Source organism: Carassius gibelio, chromosome B5, assembly GCF_023724105.1.
Source record: "Carassius gibelio isolate Cgi1373 ecotype wild population from Czech Republic chromosome B5, carGib1.2-hapl.c, whole genome shotgun sequence".
Lineage (NCBI taxonomy): Eukaryota > Metazoa > Chordata > Actinopteri > Cypriniformes > Cyprinidae > Carassius > Carassius gibelio.
Window position 1 is genome coordinate 10,888,540 of NC_068400.1, and position 18,610 is coordinate 10,907,149.

The 18,610-nt window shown below is 40.3% G+C and overlaps 1 protein-coding gene across 1 annotated transcript in view; it reads left to right on the forward strand.

The window, feature by feature from the left end:
- The window catches only part of trabd2a (TraB domain containing 2A), a 37,062-nt gene extending 19,119 nt beyond the window's left edge, over nt 1-17,943 (forward strand). Inside the window, 3 exon segments of the mRNA XM_052555820.1 lie at nt 8,182-8,272; nt 13,081-13,263; nt 15,620-17,943. Of these exon segments, the coding sequence (XP_052411780.1) occupies nt 8,182-8,272; nt 13,081-13,263; nt 15,620-15,803 (458 nt within the window). The 3' untranslated portion in view covers nt 15,804-17,943.
- The last annotated feature ends 667 nt before the right edge of the window (nt 17,944-18,610 follow it).

Sequence of the window (18,610 nt, forward strand, 5' to 3'; positions counted from 1 at the left end):
CAGTATAAAAAATTGCCTATGATAAAGTGATTTCTGGAAAAAATCCTTTTAAACAAGCCCTAAAGAGACCATATATGAATTATCATCCAACTGCATTAAAAGCAACCCAATTTATTTTTCTTTTTTATAAAATCTGCCTAAATTTACAAAACATTTTTTGAAAAGCACCGGCCGTCTCATTCATCTGCAGTAACAAGCTGCACTTTCCTCTTCAGTTTGTCTGCAGGCAAAAACACAAAACCCTGTTCCAGGTGCACGAGCCAAGCTCGGGGTCACGAGGGGTCACAGGTCACAGGTCACATGATCTCAGTGCATTGCTGGAGCTCTCCAGTTACTCGGGATGAAGGGTCGGAGGGATTTTAGGAGTTACTCTGAAACAGTTTTCACTCAGAAATTGCTAGTATCCTGAAAGAGTCAGTTCATCCGGCTCAAACCAGTAATGCCATGTCATCTATAGAATGTAGGGAAGTAAAACTTACTTTAAAACGTATTTATTTTTAAGTTCTGGTCTGAGCATCGTTCACACAGCCTCATTAATCACAGACGCAGCAGTCGTCTCCTCAGTGTTGAATCAGATCTGAGTCTGTTCTCCTTCTCTCCGTCACCTGAAGCGTCTGACGGACGTGTCTCGATCACTTCCAGATCATTCCAGCAGTAAACAGCAGCTCATTCCTGATCCAGTCCTCTCTTTAGCCTTGAGAATTACAGCCAGACAGATCCAGACAGTTCACACAGTTCTGTTTCATTTTTTCTCAAAATCTATTCTGTGGTTTTAAATGTTCTGGATTCTGGTTAAATTAAGTTTACAAGATCAGCCAAAAAAAGATGTATAATAAATGTAATTCATAAAACTTTAACATTTTGAGGACTTATTAATACATTTATTTATTTATTTTTCACAAAAAAAAAATAAAAAAATTGTTTTCAGATTTAATTTGCTGTTTTGTGATTTAATACAAATTTTCTGTGGTAATAAAAAAAAAAAATAAAAAAAAATAAAAATATATATATATATATATATAAATTTAAATGTAAATAATTTTTTAATTAAAGTTTTAAACACTGCTTATATTTTTATTTTCTATTTTTTGGCAAACAAAAATCTGTTTAAATGAAAGCTTGTCTGAATTGCTCTGATTCAGATTCAGATTCAGATTCAGATCGTCTGGTGTTTTGCGATGGATCCAGATACACACTAAGTGTATTTCTTCTGTAAGTATTGTGAGTTGGCTTGTTGTTTTAGTTCTGTCTCGTTCCTGACTCAAGCGATCTGCGGAGTGTGATCTGGTGTGTGTGTTCAGGAGTGTGTGCTGCTGAAGCTGGAGTCACACACACACACACACACACACACACACACACACACACACACACACACACACACACACACCGTGTTTCAGACTCTGAATGGAGGACAGTGTGAATGCCGAGCGAGGAACAGGATCACTTACACTCCTCTCTGCTCTCCCTCAGGAGTGTGCATGAAACACACCCTTGTTAGTGTGCAGCGCTCTCTGCTTTCACTCACACACTTCCTGTAGCAGAACACACACATGCACACTAGATCATTTTCATATCTAAAAATATATCAAAACTGGTCCCACTTTATATAAGGTGGTCTTAACTACGATGTACTTACATTGAATTAATCATCTGGTACAATGCATTCATTGTGTACATACATGTGTTTACTAACCACAGCAAAAGTATTTGCAATATTATATGAACACAATGAGTAGATTGTATTTATTTTTTGATGTAAGTCCATAGCAGTTAAGGCCAGCTAATATAAAGTATATCTTCATAACTTCAGAAGTTTTTATATTTTCCATGCACTTGAGATCTCTGGTTCTGAAGTAAGAAGCAGCAGATGTAGAGGTCATCTTACGTCTTGATTCTGAGCTGTTTGTTTGATGTCGAAGCACTTTCAAGGCAGTATTTGCGAGGCTTGTTTGGTCTCGTCTGAAGCCTGTGATCGGAGGCAGCTCGTGTGTGTGCTTCGTCTGGTTGTGTGTGTAAAGCCTGAGCCGTGTCTGTAGAAGCGTATCTCACTCCGGCATCACAGGGCATCACATTCCCGCTTTTGTGCACTTCATACTTCACTCGTTCACCCTCAACATCAGCAGCTTCCCTCTTTCATTATAATTGGGGCATTGCGCCGGTGTTTGAGGAGCGAATGTTATCAATGTATCTGCCCACATGTGTGAGGAAAAACATCTGGTGTGTTCAGACAGGAGACATCAGCAGGATTTCACAATCACTGTCTTCAGTCTCTCAGCTTGTGCTGCAGATTTCACATTTAGAGTCATTTACCTGTGGAACAGTGATTTCACTGCACTGTTCTGATGCACACAACATTTAGCAAATCCAGCTTTATTAAATCATTTACTAGTGGTAAAGTATTGTATAAAAAATAGCTAAATATTTTCAGAACGTAAATCTGCTGTTTTCTGTGTGAATCTGTGTTAAAGTGTAATGTATTTCTGTGATGCTCCGCTGTATTTTCAGCATCATTCCTCCAGTCTTCAGTGTCACATGATCTTCAGAAATCAGAATAATATGATGATTTACTGCTCAAGAAACATTTCTGATTATTATCAGTGTTGAACACAGTTGTGCTGCTCAATATTTCTGTGGAGACTGTGATGCATTCAAAAGAAAGGGATAAACAAGACATGTTTATTGCATTAACTGTGGCATTAAAGATTTATAATGTTACAAAATATACATATAATTATTTTTTTTTTAAATACTGTTCTTTTGAACTTTCTACTCAAAGAATCCTGAGAAACGGTATCACCGTTGTCAAACAGATGAAGCACACCTGTTGTGAGCAGCACAGCTGTCAGTTAGTGTTCAGTCTTGTTGTCTGAGTCTGTGTGTCTCGTCTCTTCAGCGCTTCGTTAGCGGCTGACAGAAACATCGTTTTTCACTGAAGCGCCGTCGAGAGCCGCTCACGCAGCACTGCTTCTCTGCTTTCAAGCTCTCAGTGTTAAAGCATGTTAACTTCCATTACACATTCCTCCACCAACACCACTTACAACAAAAATAGCACAGTATTGTAAAAACATGTGCTGGAGTTGTTTTATTTCTGCCTTTAGCTCGTCGCCCACTTATCAGAGACTTCGAGCGACCGAGGAGACTTTAAAGAACAACATTTAGAATTCCCTGAGACTTCTGAAGTGTTCTTGACTGAAGGAATCATGACTTCAGATTTGGACGGAGGAGCAGACAGTATTAATGAGAGCGCTAAAATAACACTGAGAGATTTTATTTGGCTTTGCTTCTTTGTTGGATTTTATGCAGCACTTACCTCCAGCACCACGTCTAATAATCCAAACTGAAGAAAAACACCTTTCTGCCAAGACTCCAGCTTCCAACAACAACTAACTATTCATTGCACCTTATTAAAATCAGCAGGGTGTGGCTTTGTGTCCAATACATTTCCCACTTTTGAATTCATGCATTTTCTGGCGCATTTTAATGGGAATAATCTTGGACATACAAACTTTTTCCAATGCTGGTAATTCCAGCAACATTTCCATAGTGTCCGCATGAGTTTATGAGAAGAGTTTATATATTGAGTTATAGATGCAGGAAACCCCAGAACAAGAATATTCAGTCTAGTCTAGGAATAGTTCACCTAGAAATGAACATGTGCTGTAAGTGTTCTCACAACTCTTCTTAATCTCGTATGGCCTGAGGGTGAACACATTGTCATTCTGGGTGAACTGCTCCTTTAGCTCCAGGAAGAACTCATCGAGTCAAGTGCTCAGCTTTAGTTTGGTTTGCTGTGGTGTGGCGTCAGTGATCAGCACTAAACTGTGTGTCTGCTCCTGTAGGATTACTCTGGACAGGGTTGTGGTTAGTTTCCTCCGGGTCAGTCAGAGGTCAGCGTGGGAGCCGCTCTGTCCGGCTGATAAATATCAAAGCTCAGACGCGGCGAGTCTGTACGTTTCAACATAATTACCATGTTTACCGGGTGTAGGGGTTTCTCGACTGGTGGCATCAGGCTAATGATAGTCGCAGAGCAGCATTTTATTGATGCACAGACCGCACATGTAATCAAACACGCGTGTATCAGCATTAATCTGAGTTTAATTCCAGATGATCTGCGTCTGTGGATGAAGGCAAATGACAGCCATGGTTTTGTAAATCCATAATCTGCCCATAAGCGGAGGCTAAATATAAGACAAATGAGACGTGATACGTGTATTAGCTGGAAATGTAGCGATGCTGAGGTTTGTGTGGGTGAATCAAACGGAGCGCTACTTTATTCTTTCATTGCTAACAGCAGCATCTGATTAATAATGGTGAAAGAAATACTAGCTGAGACTGCAGTGGGTTTACAATCATATGTTCCTTAACTGCAAAAAATGTTCTTCAGTAATTTTGTCATGTTTTCCAGCACGAATGGGAAAGCAAGGCACGTTTATTTATATTTCATACATAAGTGCGTTACAGATTTGTTTTTTTTTTAAGTTTTCATAAGAAATATAAAGCGCTACAGGTTTAAAATAAGGTTTAAAAACATTATTTGATAAACATAAATATTAATCAGTGAAAAACTCAACTTAATATCTTAAGTCATTTTACCTCTTAAGTAAACATGTATTTATTAAGTCTTGTTAAGTCAGAATTTAAAGAGAAAAACGAAAAAATATCTGCCAGTTGGGCCATTGTGCATCTCAAGTAAATGTATCATGATTTAAGAATGTTCTGTAAACTAAATATTAATATTGTTTTATGATTGGATCAGATTGAAATATACTATTAGTGATAAATTCGAGTGTCTGTAATGGTTATAAACACAGAGATGCTTTGATGAGACAATATAGGATTGGTTTTTATCAACTTCAAAGTAGGTAATGCTCACTAATGGACTAGTAAATGATGTCTTTAGCGTGGCAGGATCTCCAGTGCAGAGTCACGTCTGCACAAACATCTGCGCCACCGCTGCGTTTATTTATCCAGCACGTGCCTCTCAGCTCCAGCTCAACATCTCTAATATAAATATTACAGCGTATGGAAAAGAAACTCCATTTGCTCTAATAATTGGAGCGCCGCTGAAGGACACAGGCCGCTTTCTGGGTTCTGGAGGTCTGCGGAGCGTTTCCTCCTGACGGCATGAATGCACTCAGTATGCGACAGGCCCTTAAGAAAACAAGCGCGCTAAAAGCCTGCGCTCAGGAAGTTTTGAATAAAAGCTTTTAGGTGGTTAGTGGCTCTTATCTTAGCCATCCATCGGCTCTTCGTTCTCTGCTCATTGACTTTGGCGTGTTCTCAAACACTCGCTCATCGATCAATACATCCATTCAGCACTGCGTTTCTAGTGTAACTCTGCTGAACTAGTGCACAGCACATTTACATTTACATTCAATCATTTAGCGGACGCCTTTATCTAAAGTAACCTACAAATGAGAACAATAGAAGCAATCAGACAAACGAGAGAACAACAACAGTATACAAGTGCCATGACATGTCTCAGTTAGTGTAGCGCAGTACATGTAGCTATGTTTTTTTCTTCTTTTTTTATAGAATAGAACAGAATAGAATAGAATAGAATAGAACAGAATAGAATAAAATAGAATAGAATAGAATAGAACAGAACGGAATAGAATAGAATAGAATAGAAAAAATAGAATAGGTAAGTGCTAATATTAATTGTTCAAGTACTGGCAAAAAAGATGACTAAAGACTCTTGCTGAGATTGAGATCTGGAGGTCATTCCACCAGCTGGACACAGTCCAGGAAAAGATCCGTGAGAGTGATTTTGAACTTCTTTGGGATGGCACCACAAGGCACCATTCACTTGCAGAACTTAAACTTCTGGAGAGTCCATACGTTTGAATTAGTGAGTTTAGGTAAGTTGGTGCTGTGCCAGTGGTCGTCTTGTAGGCAAGCATCAGTAACTTGAATTTGATGCGAGCGGCTACTGGTATCCAGTGTAACCTGATGAGGAGAGGAGTAACGTGAGCTTTTTTTGGCTCATTGAAGACAACCCTCGCTGCTGCATTCTGGATAAAAGTTGCAGAGGCTTGACAGTACATGCAGGAAGAGCCAGGAGAGCATTACAATAGTCCAGTCTGGAGAGAACAAGAGCTTGGACAAGAAGTTGGGTGGCTTGCTCTGACAGGAAGGGTCTAATCTTCCTAATGTTGTATAAGGCAAACCTGCAGGACCTGGTCGTTGTAGCAATGTGGTCAGTGAAGCTTAACTGATGATCCATCACAACTCCTAGGTTTCTGGCTGTCCTTGAAGGAATAATGGTTGATGAACCCAGCTGTATAGAGAAGTTGTGATGAAGCAATGGGTTAGCTGGAGTCACCAGTAGTTCAGTCTTTGTAAAGTTAAGCTGAAGGTGATGGTCATTCATCCAGCTAGAGATGTCACTCAGACAGGCTGAAATGCGAGCAGCTACCGTCGGGTCATCAGGCTGGAATGAGAAGTAGAGTTGGGTGTCATCAGCGTAGCAGTGATAAGAAAAGCCATGCTTCTGAATGACAGATCCTAAAGATGTCATGTAGATGGAGAAGAGAAGTGGTCCAAGTACTGAGCCTTGAGGAACCCCAGTAGCAAGGTGGTGTGACTTAGAAACCTCACTCCTCCAAGACACACTGAAGGACCTGTCAGAGAGGTAGGACTTAACCCACAGGAGTGTGGTTCCAGAGATGCCCATCTTTCTGAGGGTGGACTTGCCAGTCACATGGCTTCAGTATCCGAGAGCAGAGCAGTCTCAGTTGAGTGGCCACTTTTGAAGACAGACTGGTTGCTGTCCAGGAGGATGTTCTGTACAAGGAACATAGAAAGCTGGTTAAACACAGCTAGCTCAAGTGTCTTTGCAATGAATGGAAGAAGGGATACCGGTCTGTAGTTTTCCAAAAGTGTAGAGATGGTTTCTTAAGCAGTGGGCTTACCCAAGTCTGCTCATATGGTGTGGGAAATGTACCCATGTGAAGTGGGAGGTGTTGATAATGTAAGTAAGCGAAGGTATGACTGAAAAACCAGAAAGTACACAGCACAAAGTACACAATGCATAGTACACAGTACAAAGCACTTCTTTCAGGTTAAATAAAGGTTTATTAAACTAATGAACAGTGTTGGAGCAACGCATTACAAGTAACATGAGTTACGTAATCAGATTAGTTTTTTTTTTTTAATTTAGAAAGAAATATCAGAGTTACTTCTTCAAATCAGTAAGAGCAGCTCCTCTGTTCTGCATCATGTATGGACTGACGGCTCCTGTCCCGTGTGTAGAGAGATCAGGACAGAGATGGAGGATTATTCATCTCACTTTTGCTGTCAAAGAGATTTACAGTCATTGAAAATATAACCTTTGGGGTTTTTGTTAGTAAAAATAAATAAGCAAGCCCAGCCCAGCTCAGGTGACAAAAAGTAACGCAAATGTAACATAATTCATTACTTTCCATAAAAAGTACTGCAGTTACTTTTTAATGGAGTGACTACATATTGCATTATTTTGAAAAGTAACTTTCCCCAACACTGTAAATAAATAATTATATCATTGTTCCAAAAGCATGATCTCTATGAGTCCTGGTTATATTGACTTGAATCTGTGTTTAAGCACTGGTCGAAAGCTTTAGTTAAAAATAAAAAAGTTTGTGGATACTCATTGATACTATTATTTTGGATTTAAAACTGAGATCACTGAACTAACATGATTCAGTGTTACAGATGTATGATGGGAGATTTAAATCAGTGGTTATTACAGAATAAACTAACACGATCCTCCAGATTAGCTACTGATGGTAATTAATAATAATAATAATAATAAAAACACTGACAGTTATGTAAATAATACTGAGAACATTCTGAGATTAGCAGCATCTGATCTGACTGAACACCTGAACCTCAGCGAGGGGAACACACACACACACACACACACACACACACACACACACACACACACACACACACACACACACATTAGTGATCCTGATCCATCAGAGAGTCTCTGACAGGAAGTTCATGATTCCCAGAGGCAAACAGGACTGTCATGTGACACGTTCTTCCTGTAATGAGACAGACATGAAATATCAGTGCAGTAATCTAACATAACAGAGCACTTCCGCACCGCAGGCTCTGTGTGTGTGTGTGTGTGTGTGTGTGTGTGTGTCAGACTGACTTACTTGAGTTCAGAGACTGAAGGTGTTTGTGTTTCAGGTCACTTTCTGGGAAACAACTCTGTGATTGACGTCCTGCGGCGTGAAGGTTATGAGGTGGAGCACACACCTGCTGGACAGACGCTACACAGGTAACACACACACACACACACACACTCACTGTACAAACTGTATTTTTTCTCCTCTGACCCTAAACCTCACATTATGTTTCATCATGGGGACCAAAAAATGTCCTTAAGCTGCCTTAAGAAATGTCAGTAACTCTATACAGTATGATTCCATTTAACATTAGTTAACATGAACCAATTCTATAAATACTTCTAAAGCAAATATTAAAGTCAGAGCTTAGTCGTGGGGAAGTCGTGGCCTAGTGGTTACAGAGTTAGATTCCTAACCCAAAGGCTGTGGGTTTGAGTCTTGGGCCGGCAATACCACGACTGCGGTGTCCTTGAGCAAGACACTGAACCCCCAACTGCTCCCCGGGCGCCGCAGCATAAATGGTGTTCACGGTGTGTGTGTGTGTGTGTGTGTGTTCACGGTGTGTGTGTGTGTGTGTGTGTGTGTGTGTGTGTGTGTGTGTGTGTGTGTGTGTGTGTGTGTGTGTGTGTGTGTTCACGGTGTGTGTGTGTGTGTGTTCACTACTGTGTGTGCACTTTGGATGGGTTAAATGCAGAGCATGAATTCTGAGTATGGGTCACTGTACTTGGCTGTATGTCACGTCACTCACTCAATCTCAGCTACTTTTAATTTAAACATTTACTAATACATTATTCCATAGTTGTATCTCTTAAAATTATTTAATGGAGCTATAGAGCTGAGCTGACATGAATTAATAATGAATAATGAATTAACGTTTACAAATGTGTCGCTCATTCACCTTTATTTATATAGCGCTTTAAACAAAATACATTGCGTCAAAGCAACTGAACAACATTCATTAGGAAAACAGTGTGTCAATAATGCAGAATGATAGTTAAAGGCAGTTCATCATTGAATTCAGTGATGTCATCTCTGTTCAGTTAAATAGTGTCTGTGCATTTATTTGCAATCAAGTCAACGATATCGCTGTAGATGAAGTGACCCCAACTAAGCAAGCCAGAGGAGACAGCGGCAAGGAACCGAAACTCCATCGGTGACAGAATGGAGAAAAAAACCTTGTGCAGAAGAATCATCTGTTTCCTGTGGTCTTGTCCTGGTGCTCCTCTGAGACAAGGTCTTTACAGGGGATCTGTATCTGGGCTCTAGTTGTCCTGGTCTCCGCTGTCTTTCAGGGCAGTAGAGGTCCTTTCTAGGTGTTAGTTAATTGTACTTAATGCATTAATTAATGAGACATTATTCTGAATTGTTAGGATAATTTCACTCAGGTGTATTTGTGTCACTGGTGTTTTGGTGTTTTCCACTGCATGCGGTGTTGAGCGACGGATCTGCCATGTTGAAGTCTCTGTTTTCTGTGTTTAAGGTTTATTTTTGTCAAGCGCTTCTTCAGTTTCAGACTGATGTTGCATTCTATTGAACAGCAGATGCAGATGTATTTCATCACTTATGTATAACTGGCTGGGATATATATAAAGAGGTTACGGTCTGTTTATTTATTATTATTTTCTACTGATACTAACGGGAAATAATTTTCAGAGTAAGGCCTGTCTCTGGTTTGTGTAATTTGGTTGTTTAGAACCGAAGCAGATGACGAGCTGCTGAACAGAGTCTCATCTGCAGAATTATTAGTCTGTGTTGTGTTTGTGTCCACATCTCCAGTTCATTATCGGACATCAGTCTGGGACAAACATGCATTTACTGCTGTTGATGTACCATAATCTGCTAATCACATAATTGCAAGATTTCAAGCAGCAGGAGGTAGTGAATGTCCCAGTACTGCTACGTTCCCGGTGGAGACTGCTGTGCCCAGAAGCAGAGGGTTAACAGACCGACCTCCTGAGGGCACTGAGTGATGGGCACCATATGATGAGGTGTACACCACTCTTCCCCAGAGGTGCCTGCCCTAAAAGTCCTGTAACACATACATCAGGGCTTCTTAGCCGAGGCCTACCTAGTCAGAAGAACGGTTCGCAAGAAGGCACAAGCAGGGCATCCTTGAGGAAGACCCTGTCCTTCTCCTAAATCTCAGACAAGGTCAACCATAGATGTCTCTCTGTGGCCACCAGTGCTGCCATACACCGGTCAATGGTGAAGAGACAGATCCTTCAGGGACAATGCTGTGCAGAAAGACAGACAGCCTGCAAGCATCTGTTCAACCCGAGGCTCTGTAACCAGGATCGTTCAGCCAAACCACGTTTCCATAATGGCTAGAAGAGGGACTGAAGATCCAGTCTGAGAAAAGTTTCAATGACTTCGACCCCTCGGTGTGGAGATCGGGGGAAACTGGGAGGCCCTGGTCTGGAGGTGGGGGTCTACTACGCAATAAAGTGTTCATCAAGTTTACTTTTTAGCAGTTTAGTCTGTTTCTCGACGGGCCACTCGAGATTCAGCTTGGCCACAGTGTGAGTAACCAGCTCCAGTAGCTCCTCATACTGGGGAGAGTCCTCAGCCTCCTCGGAGGGAGACAGGTGAAGCGTGGAGCCCAGTGTGTGCTCCTGATCCCTGGGAGAGAGAGAGCTGGATCTGGTGGGTCAGGAAGAAGAAAGAGACTCACCCAGCTCCATGTCCTCCACCAGATTTATCTGCGGAAGCAGTCCCAGTGCTGCCTCAAAGAGAGCCGTCCAGGAACAAAGTGTACGGATCGACAAACGCTCGTGATGTGGGCAGTCAGCTCCCTCCACAGCCGAATCAGCGTGCTTCACTCCCAATCACACAACATACAGACTGTGTGTATCCCCACCAGTGATGCAGGGATGAGGAACACACAGCCTATAATGCTGCCTGCTCGTGCTCTTATGCTTGTCTTTTTTGTGCAACTCGTTGGCCAAGCAATAGTAAATAAGACAGAGTTTGAGACTGACACACCACAGAGCGCTTGCTGAATGACAGAAGCTGATGCTGTATCCACCGCACGTGCTCTTAATCGTCCTGGTCTCTGTCCCCGCACCGTGACGTCTCACCCATCCTTCGGCCTGATCACACACCTGATTCAGAGCGTGGTCACGCTGAAGCTGTTCGACACAGCTCGAGTTCCTGAGAGGGAACGCTAGAAGCACAGCACTCATGATTTGTATTGTAAAAAGCTCTATACAAATAAACTTGAATTGAATTGAATGAAGTAAATGTAAAACAGATTCACTTGTTAAATATCTTTGCAGAAAAGATGCATAACATATGAAGGCAGATGTTGCACTTAAACATTAACATTCAGTCATTTAGCACATGCTTTATCCAGAGCGACTTACAAATGAGGACAATAGAAGCAATCAAAACCAAGGAAAGAGCAATGATATAATGATATATAAGTGCTATAACAAGTCTTGATTAGCCTAATGCAGTACACAAAGCAAGGGTTTTATATATATATATATATATATATATATAGAGAGAGAGAGAGAGAGAGAGAGAGAGAGAGAGAGAGAGAGAGAGGGTCAAGTCAACAAATAGATAAAATAGAATTAGAATAGAGTGCTAGGGTTAGAGGATCAAATCCTAAACATATCCTATATGTTCAGTAATAATATAAAATAAGAAAAATGCTAAATATTTTCCAGCCAAACCTTCAGTTGATTCAGACTCTTCCTGACTGTCAGTATTACAGCAGCAGATGATTATTAACAATGACTGAAAACAGCAGCAGCTTCATCAATCATCAGATATCAGACATACAGTAGCAGTTCTGCTTTCCCATTGCTTTCTGTGTAAACCTGTTCTTGACATAAAACAGCGTCTACAAATGCAGCACTGGAGTTAAAGAAGCTCAGCTGGTGTAGAGACGTATTCTGTTTCAATATCAGGACCAACTACTGACAGACTTGATGCATGTCAGAATAAGTGAATGAGTACACACACACACACACACACTCACACACAGACACACACTCACACACACACACACACACACACACACACACACACACACAGACACACACACGCAGGCTCATAATGAGGGCCCCAGCGCGGTCAGAATGGGGCCATTGTGTGAAGGGCTCATGGGTTTCATCATAACACATGCAGAAATATGAAGGAGCTGTGGTCTCTCAGTCTGAAGGAGAAGTTCTGGTTTGACTCAGGTCATCAGGAGAAGTGCAGTCTTCTGTGGGGCTGCCCAGAACGTGTGTGTGCTGTTAGAAACCACACACATCTGAACTGAACAACACACAGTTATCACACCAGAGTTATTACAGTTAAGTACAATGATTAAAAAAATCTGTACAGAGGAATCCCAGGATCATGAGCGCTCATATTCCTGCTCTGTGCTCTTATCAGTCCGATTAGCTCATCCATCATGAGCGAAACACCATCCATCTCACACAGCTTCTGTCCGGACGTTCAGTGTCTCCGTCTCAGACACACACTGGCTCCCAGGAATGAACAGACTGACAGACTGAAGGAGACACAGGAAACCCGAGGTCCGGAAAGTTCCATTACTTGCTTATTTGCATCGGAGCGTTTGTCCTAAATTCCTGCGATGCTTCAGCAGTCAGAGAGGTTTGATCAGGAGCAGATGGAGGAACGACTGCGACTCGATGTCTGCGTCTGTAATCAGTCCAGAGACAGTCCAGTGTTATTCTGAGGAGGTCCTGCTCTTCATAGAAAGATGGATGTATTTCCAGTTTTATCCACAATCAGACAGTACACACACATAAAGCGATACACACTATACAGCAAATCAACAGCGGGATTATTTATATTGACACAAAGTGTAAGTTCATTATTCTACATTTATTATGCTACAGATATTATTCAAAGATCATACAATCCTCGTCAAGTATCCTCGTCGTAGTGGCATTAAAACACTTCTTAGGCTTAATTTTAAGAAATGTGAAATCTTCTTCTGTAGTGTGTCGGAGCGTGAGCCGCTGGAGCCGTTCCTCCACGAGAGTCGTGAGCTTCAGGAAGACGAGGAACCAAATCTCCTGCAGTTCCTGGAGAAGAAGCACAAGCTGAAGAAGAAGCAGCGCATCAAGCAGAAGAAGCAGCTCCATCGCAAGTTCAACGACCTCTGGGTGCGGATGGAGGACAGGTGAGAGCTTCTCATTTACACCTCAACCAACGCAATATACTCCTGGCATTCAGAATAATTAATAACAAGTGTGGAAATATCCTCTCTCATCTCTCCTCCTAGCAATATTTCAAGCACAGAACAGTTTAAGACATGCTTTATTTTTGGCGTCTAATAATGGCACAGATACCAGTAACATTTTAGTAAAATGCATTGCGTAAAATTAAGCGCAAATTCATCGCTGCGCATCTTTAGTAAAACCTGACAGTACTATTTTAACTGTTCTTCTTTTAACGGTTTGGACTGTGAGTAGGACTGACCCATAGGAGAGTGTTAGTAGATGAAGTTGAGTTGACCAGTTGGATGTCCATGAAAATCAAATGTTAGCAGATATTAAATAGACAGACGCTAATACTCTAATGACTGCTTGTTGACATGGAGTTGACAAGTTACTTAGAGTTAGTAAAATCTCTAAAATGGAATGTAGTTCTTGTAATTTTAAAGTACAAAAAACATTTATTTTTTATATACAGATAGTTTTATTATAAATTTGTAACTTTTTTTTAAACTTTATTTGATTGTTTTTTTAAGTTTTTTTGTTGTTTGTTTTTGTCATTTTTATTAGTTTTTTTTTTCTTAAATATACCTATAGTTTTTTTATTTTTAGCATATTTAGCCTTAAATAAAAGTTCAATATTTTTGTTAATATTTTAACATTTTTTATTAACTTTTTTCATTTGACATTTTGTGTGTGTGTGTTTTGTTCATTCATTGTTTTTGTAAAACACGTCTATTTTTTTATTTTTTTATCTTATTTCAGTTAAGTGATTTTTGACTGGTCGTATGGTGAATGATAGTAAGCTGTAAGCGGTCAGTAGCTGGTCTGAACACGTCTGTATGAGAGCGGATCTGATCACTGATAACGGCTGCGGTTACAGACGCTGGGTTTGAGTGTCACAGGAGACTCCTGCGAGACGCCCCGAGCTCTTCAGTCTCTTCTGTCCCGACACGAGTCTCATCTGCTGCAGAGGAACACCGAAAACACTCGTCTGATTCTCCAGACGCGTCACAACCTGCTGAACAGTTGATTAATGAACACGAGTGACATTATTTCCAAGCACAGATCCTGACTGACTGTCCTCTGTGCTGGAATGAAGCATCTGCTTCTGAGCTATATTTACGATACACACCAGTGTTCCACGGATCAGAACAGACTGATACTTGTTCCTGGGTCAAATCCCACACGACATGTTCTCTGCCGAGCCTGAACCGTGTTCTGGAAACTTGCTTGAGTTTACTTTTTACAGTCGCCCACGTAATTCTGAGTAAAAAAAATATTTCTATAATAAACTGTTTATGAAAGCCAAGCCGGTCCCAGACGGTCAAAACAAAGACTGGATTAGTGTGAACGCGTGGAGGGAGACGGGCCGCAGTAAGAGACAGAACAGACAGAACCACGCGTCTCTGGATCTCATCGCGTCCACACACACTCACACACCAGTGCTGACACAGATGGAGGACGGGATCAAATCCTCAAACTCTTTATTTGTGTTTCTCTGACTTCAAACCTCCATGTATTTTCATGAAGGAGCAGATTTGATCCGCTCACGTGACTGAAGAGGCTGTGATGGTGCTGCTGTAAAGCGTCTGAGGATCTGCAGCTGGAGATCTTCTGGAAACATGTTCCAGGTGTCCTGCGTTTGATCTGAGCGACTGGGAACCAGCAGCAGATTCATACGACTCCTCCACATCCCACTGCTCAGCTCCAACACTGACATCATTAGATGATGATGATTAGGGCTGGGTTGAAAAATATTCTTTTATCATTTTTAATCGATTCTTATTTTGATGAACCAATATCAATTCTTCAATCACAGGAATCCATCTGTGCAGTTCTGAGCTAATGTGTTGTGTCTTAAAGCTTACTTTTCATATGAAACAAAGTCTGAGTTTTCAAATTCTGTCACTAGATTGACTCACTAAATGTGATTTTGCTGCTCTGTAATGTGTGCTGACAGATCAGTGTCTTTACTAATAGTTACAGCACCAAATAAACCTGAACCAACATCAGAAGAAACAACAACTCACTCAAAGAAATCATTTAATCGACGGATCAGTGTTTCAACCGCAGATACACATCAGTAAAACATCAGTAAAACAATGACCATAAACTTGATAGTCAGTTAGAAATAATTCTATAAAGAGCACCTTTGATTTTGAAAAAAACTGTAGTTAGAAATATATGATTCAGTTTGTTCACTGTATGTCAGATGTGGACATTGGATTTGAATAACCATTAGACGATGATGATGACGATGATGATGATGATGATGATGAAGGTGTGTGTTTCTCATGATCTCTTTCTCGTTTCTTGCAGTGTGACAGCCGAGGCTCCGCCTCCTGTCGTCCGCATCATCAACGGTTACATCCCAGTCCAGACACACCCACAGGAGCACGGCAGAGCCAATCAGCACAGGACGTTCTCAGGCTCCTCCCCCTGGAGCCCCGCCCTCACTGGGACAGCTCTGTGTGTTCAGATCCTGCTGCTGATGCTCTCATGACGTCTGATGAGTTTAACCCCGAACCTCCCGGAGACTCTGAGCTTCATGATGGACCAATCGTACACTTCACTTCGGCTCTTGAAGAATCACTTCCTTGCAAATAAGATGTATTATAGATGTAATTTAGAGTTTTGAATAAAGCATTTGTTTGTTCACTTATTATATAAATATATAAAGAAGAGTCATTATATTTTTGAGACTAAATCAGCTACTAACGGCTTAACTTACCCCGATCATGAGTTTCTATTTGTACAACATCAGAAATCAGATCCCTTCCACTTTCAGTTCAGTTACATCTTTTTTTTTTTTTTACATAAAAACAGATTTACAAGTGATTTGTGCAGAAGGCAGTTTCACGCCGTTGAGTTTCTTCTGTCTACTTCATGCATTTGATGATTGTTTAAAATGTCATGTTTATGACATAGAAATGAGTAATTTAATTTATTGAATAGATAGTTTTAGTTGATCTAAATGTGTTTATGTGATTGTTTCTGACAGAATGATGCAATGTTTATAATATCTGGTGTTTGTGACGTAACAGTAATTATGTTTGTTTATGACGTTACAAGAAATAAAGTATTTATCTAGTTCCAGGTTCTCCAAAGGAGAGATGAACACAGATGTTGTGTTCTCAGTTTCTGAACAGAAGCAGTGTGTTTCAGGAGGGATCTGATCTCCTGGCTCTCCTCACAGTAAATGAACACTGATACCTGCACCTCGTCCTCATCCTCCTCATCCTCATCCTCATCCTCAGAGGAGGCTTCGAGCTGAGCTTCAGGTCTCCAGATCCAGCACTGAGATGTTTGAACTCATCCGGTTCTTCTTGAACAAACGACTGGCGCCGCGACTCGTTGGAAGAGATCTTTTATTATGCTCTTTAAAATAAATCATGAGACCAATTTATGACTTTGAATGGGATGGTTTCTTTTTGGTTGCCAATGAATGTGTGAAAGGATTTTTCTTTGTAAATCATTCGTCACTAAAAACAATATTGTGGTTATTACCATAGTTGGGTTGTGCTCTAATGGCTGTCAAAAACAAACCGAATACAGTTATTAGGAGAATATGTGAATGCTCATCTTCTGAGAATGTGTGTGTCTGGCTCTAGTAAACCTTTAGTCCAGTCCCAATCTCTGCTGTCAGGGATCATTTATAATTAGCACACCGTTTAGATTGGTGTATGAATCTGGACAGTGTTAGGGAAAGTTAGAAGCTTACTTTTAAATGTAATGCATTACATATTGCATTTCACCCTTAAAAAGTAACTAATTGCAATACTTTGCTACTTTTTATGGAAAGTAATGTGTTATGTTGCTTTTGAGTTACTTTGTAAAATCTGGGCAGGACTTGCTTAATTATTTTTAATATAAAAAAGTTAAAACGCTCCACTGTTGTGTGGCTTTTTATAGAAATAAAAATGATTTAGCTGGAAAATGCATGCTTACAATTCTGAACGGAAAGCATCTGCTCTGTCTGTGACTTTAAATGCAGACCTTGAGCCAAAAACTCATTTTATGTGCAAGTCATTTTTGCATTTGTGAAGATCATTTGATGCTGATTCTTTTGGTTGGATTATTGTGATTCACATCAAACAGATCTTTGGGAAACAGAACAAAGCTGGGGTCATTCATCTGACGGACAGAAACATCTGTATGTTCAAACGCACATGTGTGTGAAGCAGGTGCACCAGATCAAAGCAGAAATATTAATAATCAGCATCTGCATCATTGATTTATTTTGTCTGTACAATGGAAGTCAAAATGGTCTGGTTACCAACATTCATTCATGTTCTTGTGTTTCGTAGAAGGAAGACAGTCATAAGGGTTTGGAACGGCATCAGAGGGAGATTGGCAAAAATACAAATATATTCCAGCCAAAATATATTTATGTTGCAAACAGTGAACCTCAATCAAATCTACTTTTCAGATTGGAAATACATTTCCAGTTGTGCCACATTTTGGATAAATGCAGATGTATAACTAGATATATAATGATTTTTAAAAAATATATTTTTATATACTGTATTATTATTATAATTTTTTTTCAAAGTATATTCCTTGCTGATTTTCATCATGTGTGTTATATGTAGAAATGTTCAAGTGTGACATATCTGAATGAGTTTAGGACTGATATATATGGATGCCAGAACATATTTTTAATATTTTTTATTTTTAAACAAAAAACATATTTATATTAAACTGATTGTATGTTTAAATATTAAAAAAAAAAAAAAAAAAAAAAACATTAGCATTTTTTTGCAACTGACTAATTGCATTTACCAGAACTACAGATCCAAAATGCAACTGTTTTGGAATAAAGCCACATGAATTCAAGATGAGTCAATCTTTTTGTTCTCTTTTCCTATTAGAGAAAAGGTTAAGATGTTAAATGTGTACATCATTGTTAGCACACAGATGATGAAGACATGGACTAAAGCATCAGCGTCTGATTCCTCCGTCTGTTGAAGAGATGATTTCTGCAGTAATGGAGACTGATTCTCTCTTCAGAAGAAGCTTGGCTTGAGACCGAGGGAATCTTCACAGAGGAACATGAACACACTCCAGCAGACGCAAACCCTGTGAGGAATGTGATGGTCATCAAAGCCTCGATGAACACGCTTCAGAACAGCAGCTCACGCTTGTAAAACCTAGAAAAACAGCTCTGAAGTATTGCTCAGAGACAAATGAAGCACTGAGCGTGAAGAGCAGTCCGAAGCACGGCTCCGAGTCGACCACATGAACCGTGGACTTCCAGTAATCGTCCTGAATCAGTCGAGCGGACGGACAGTCATGTGACCACATCACACA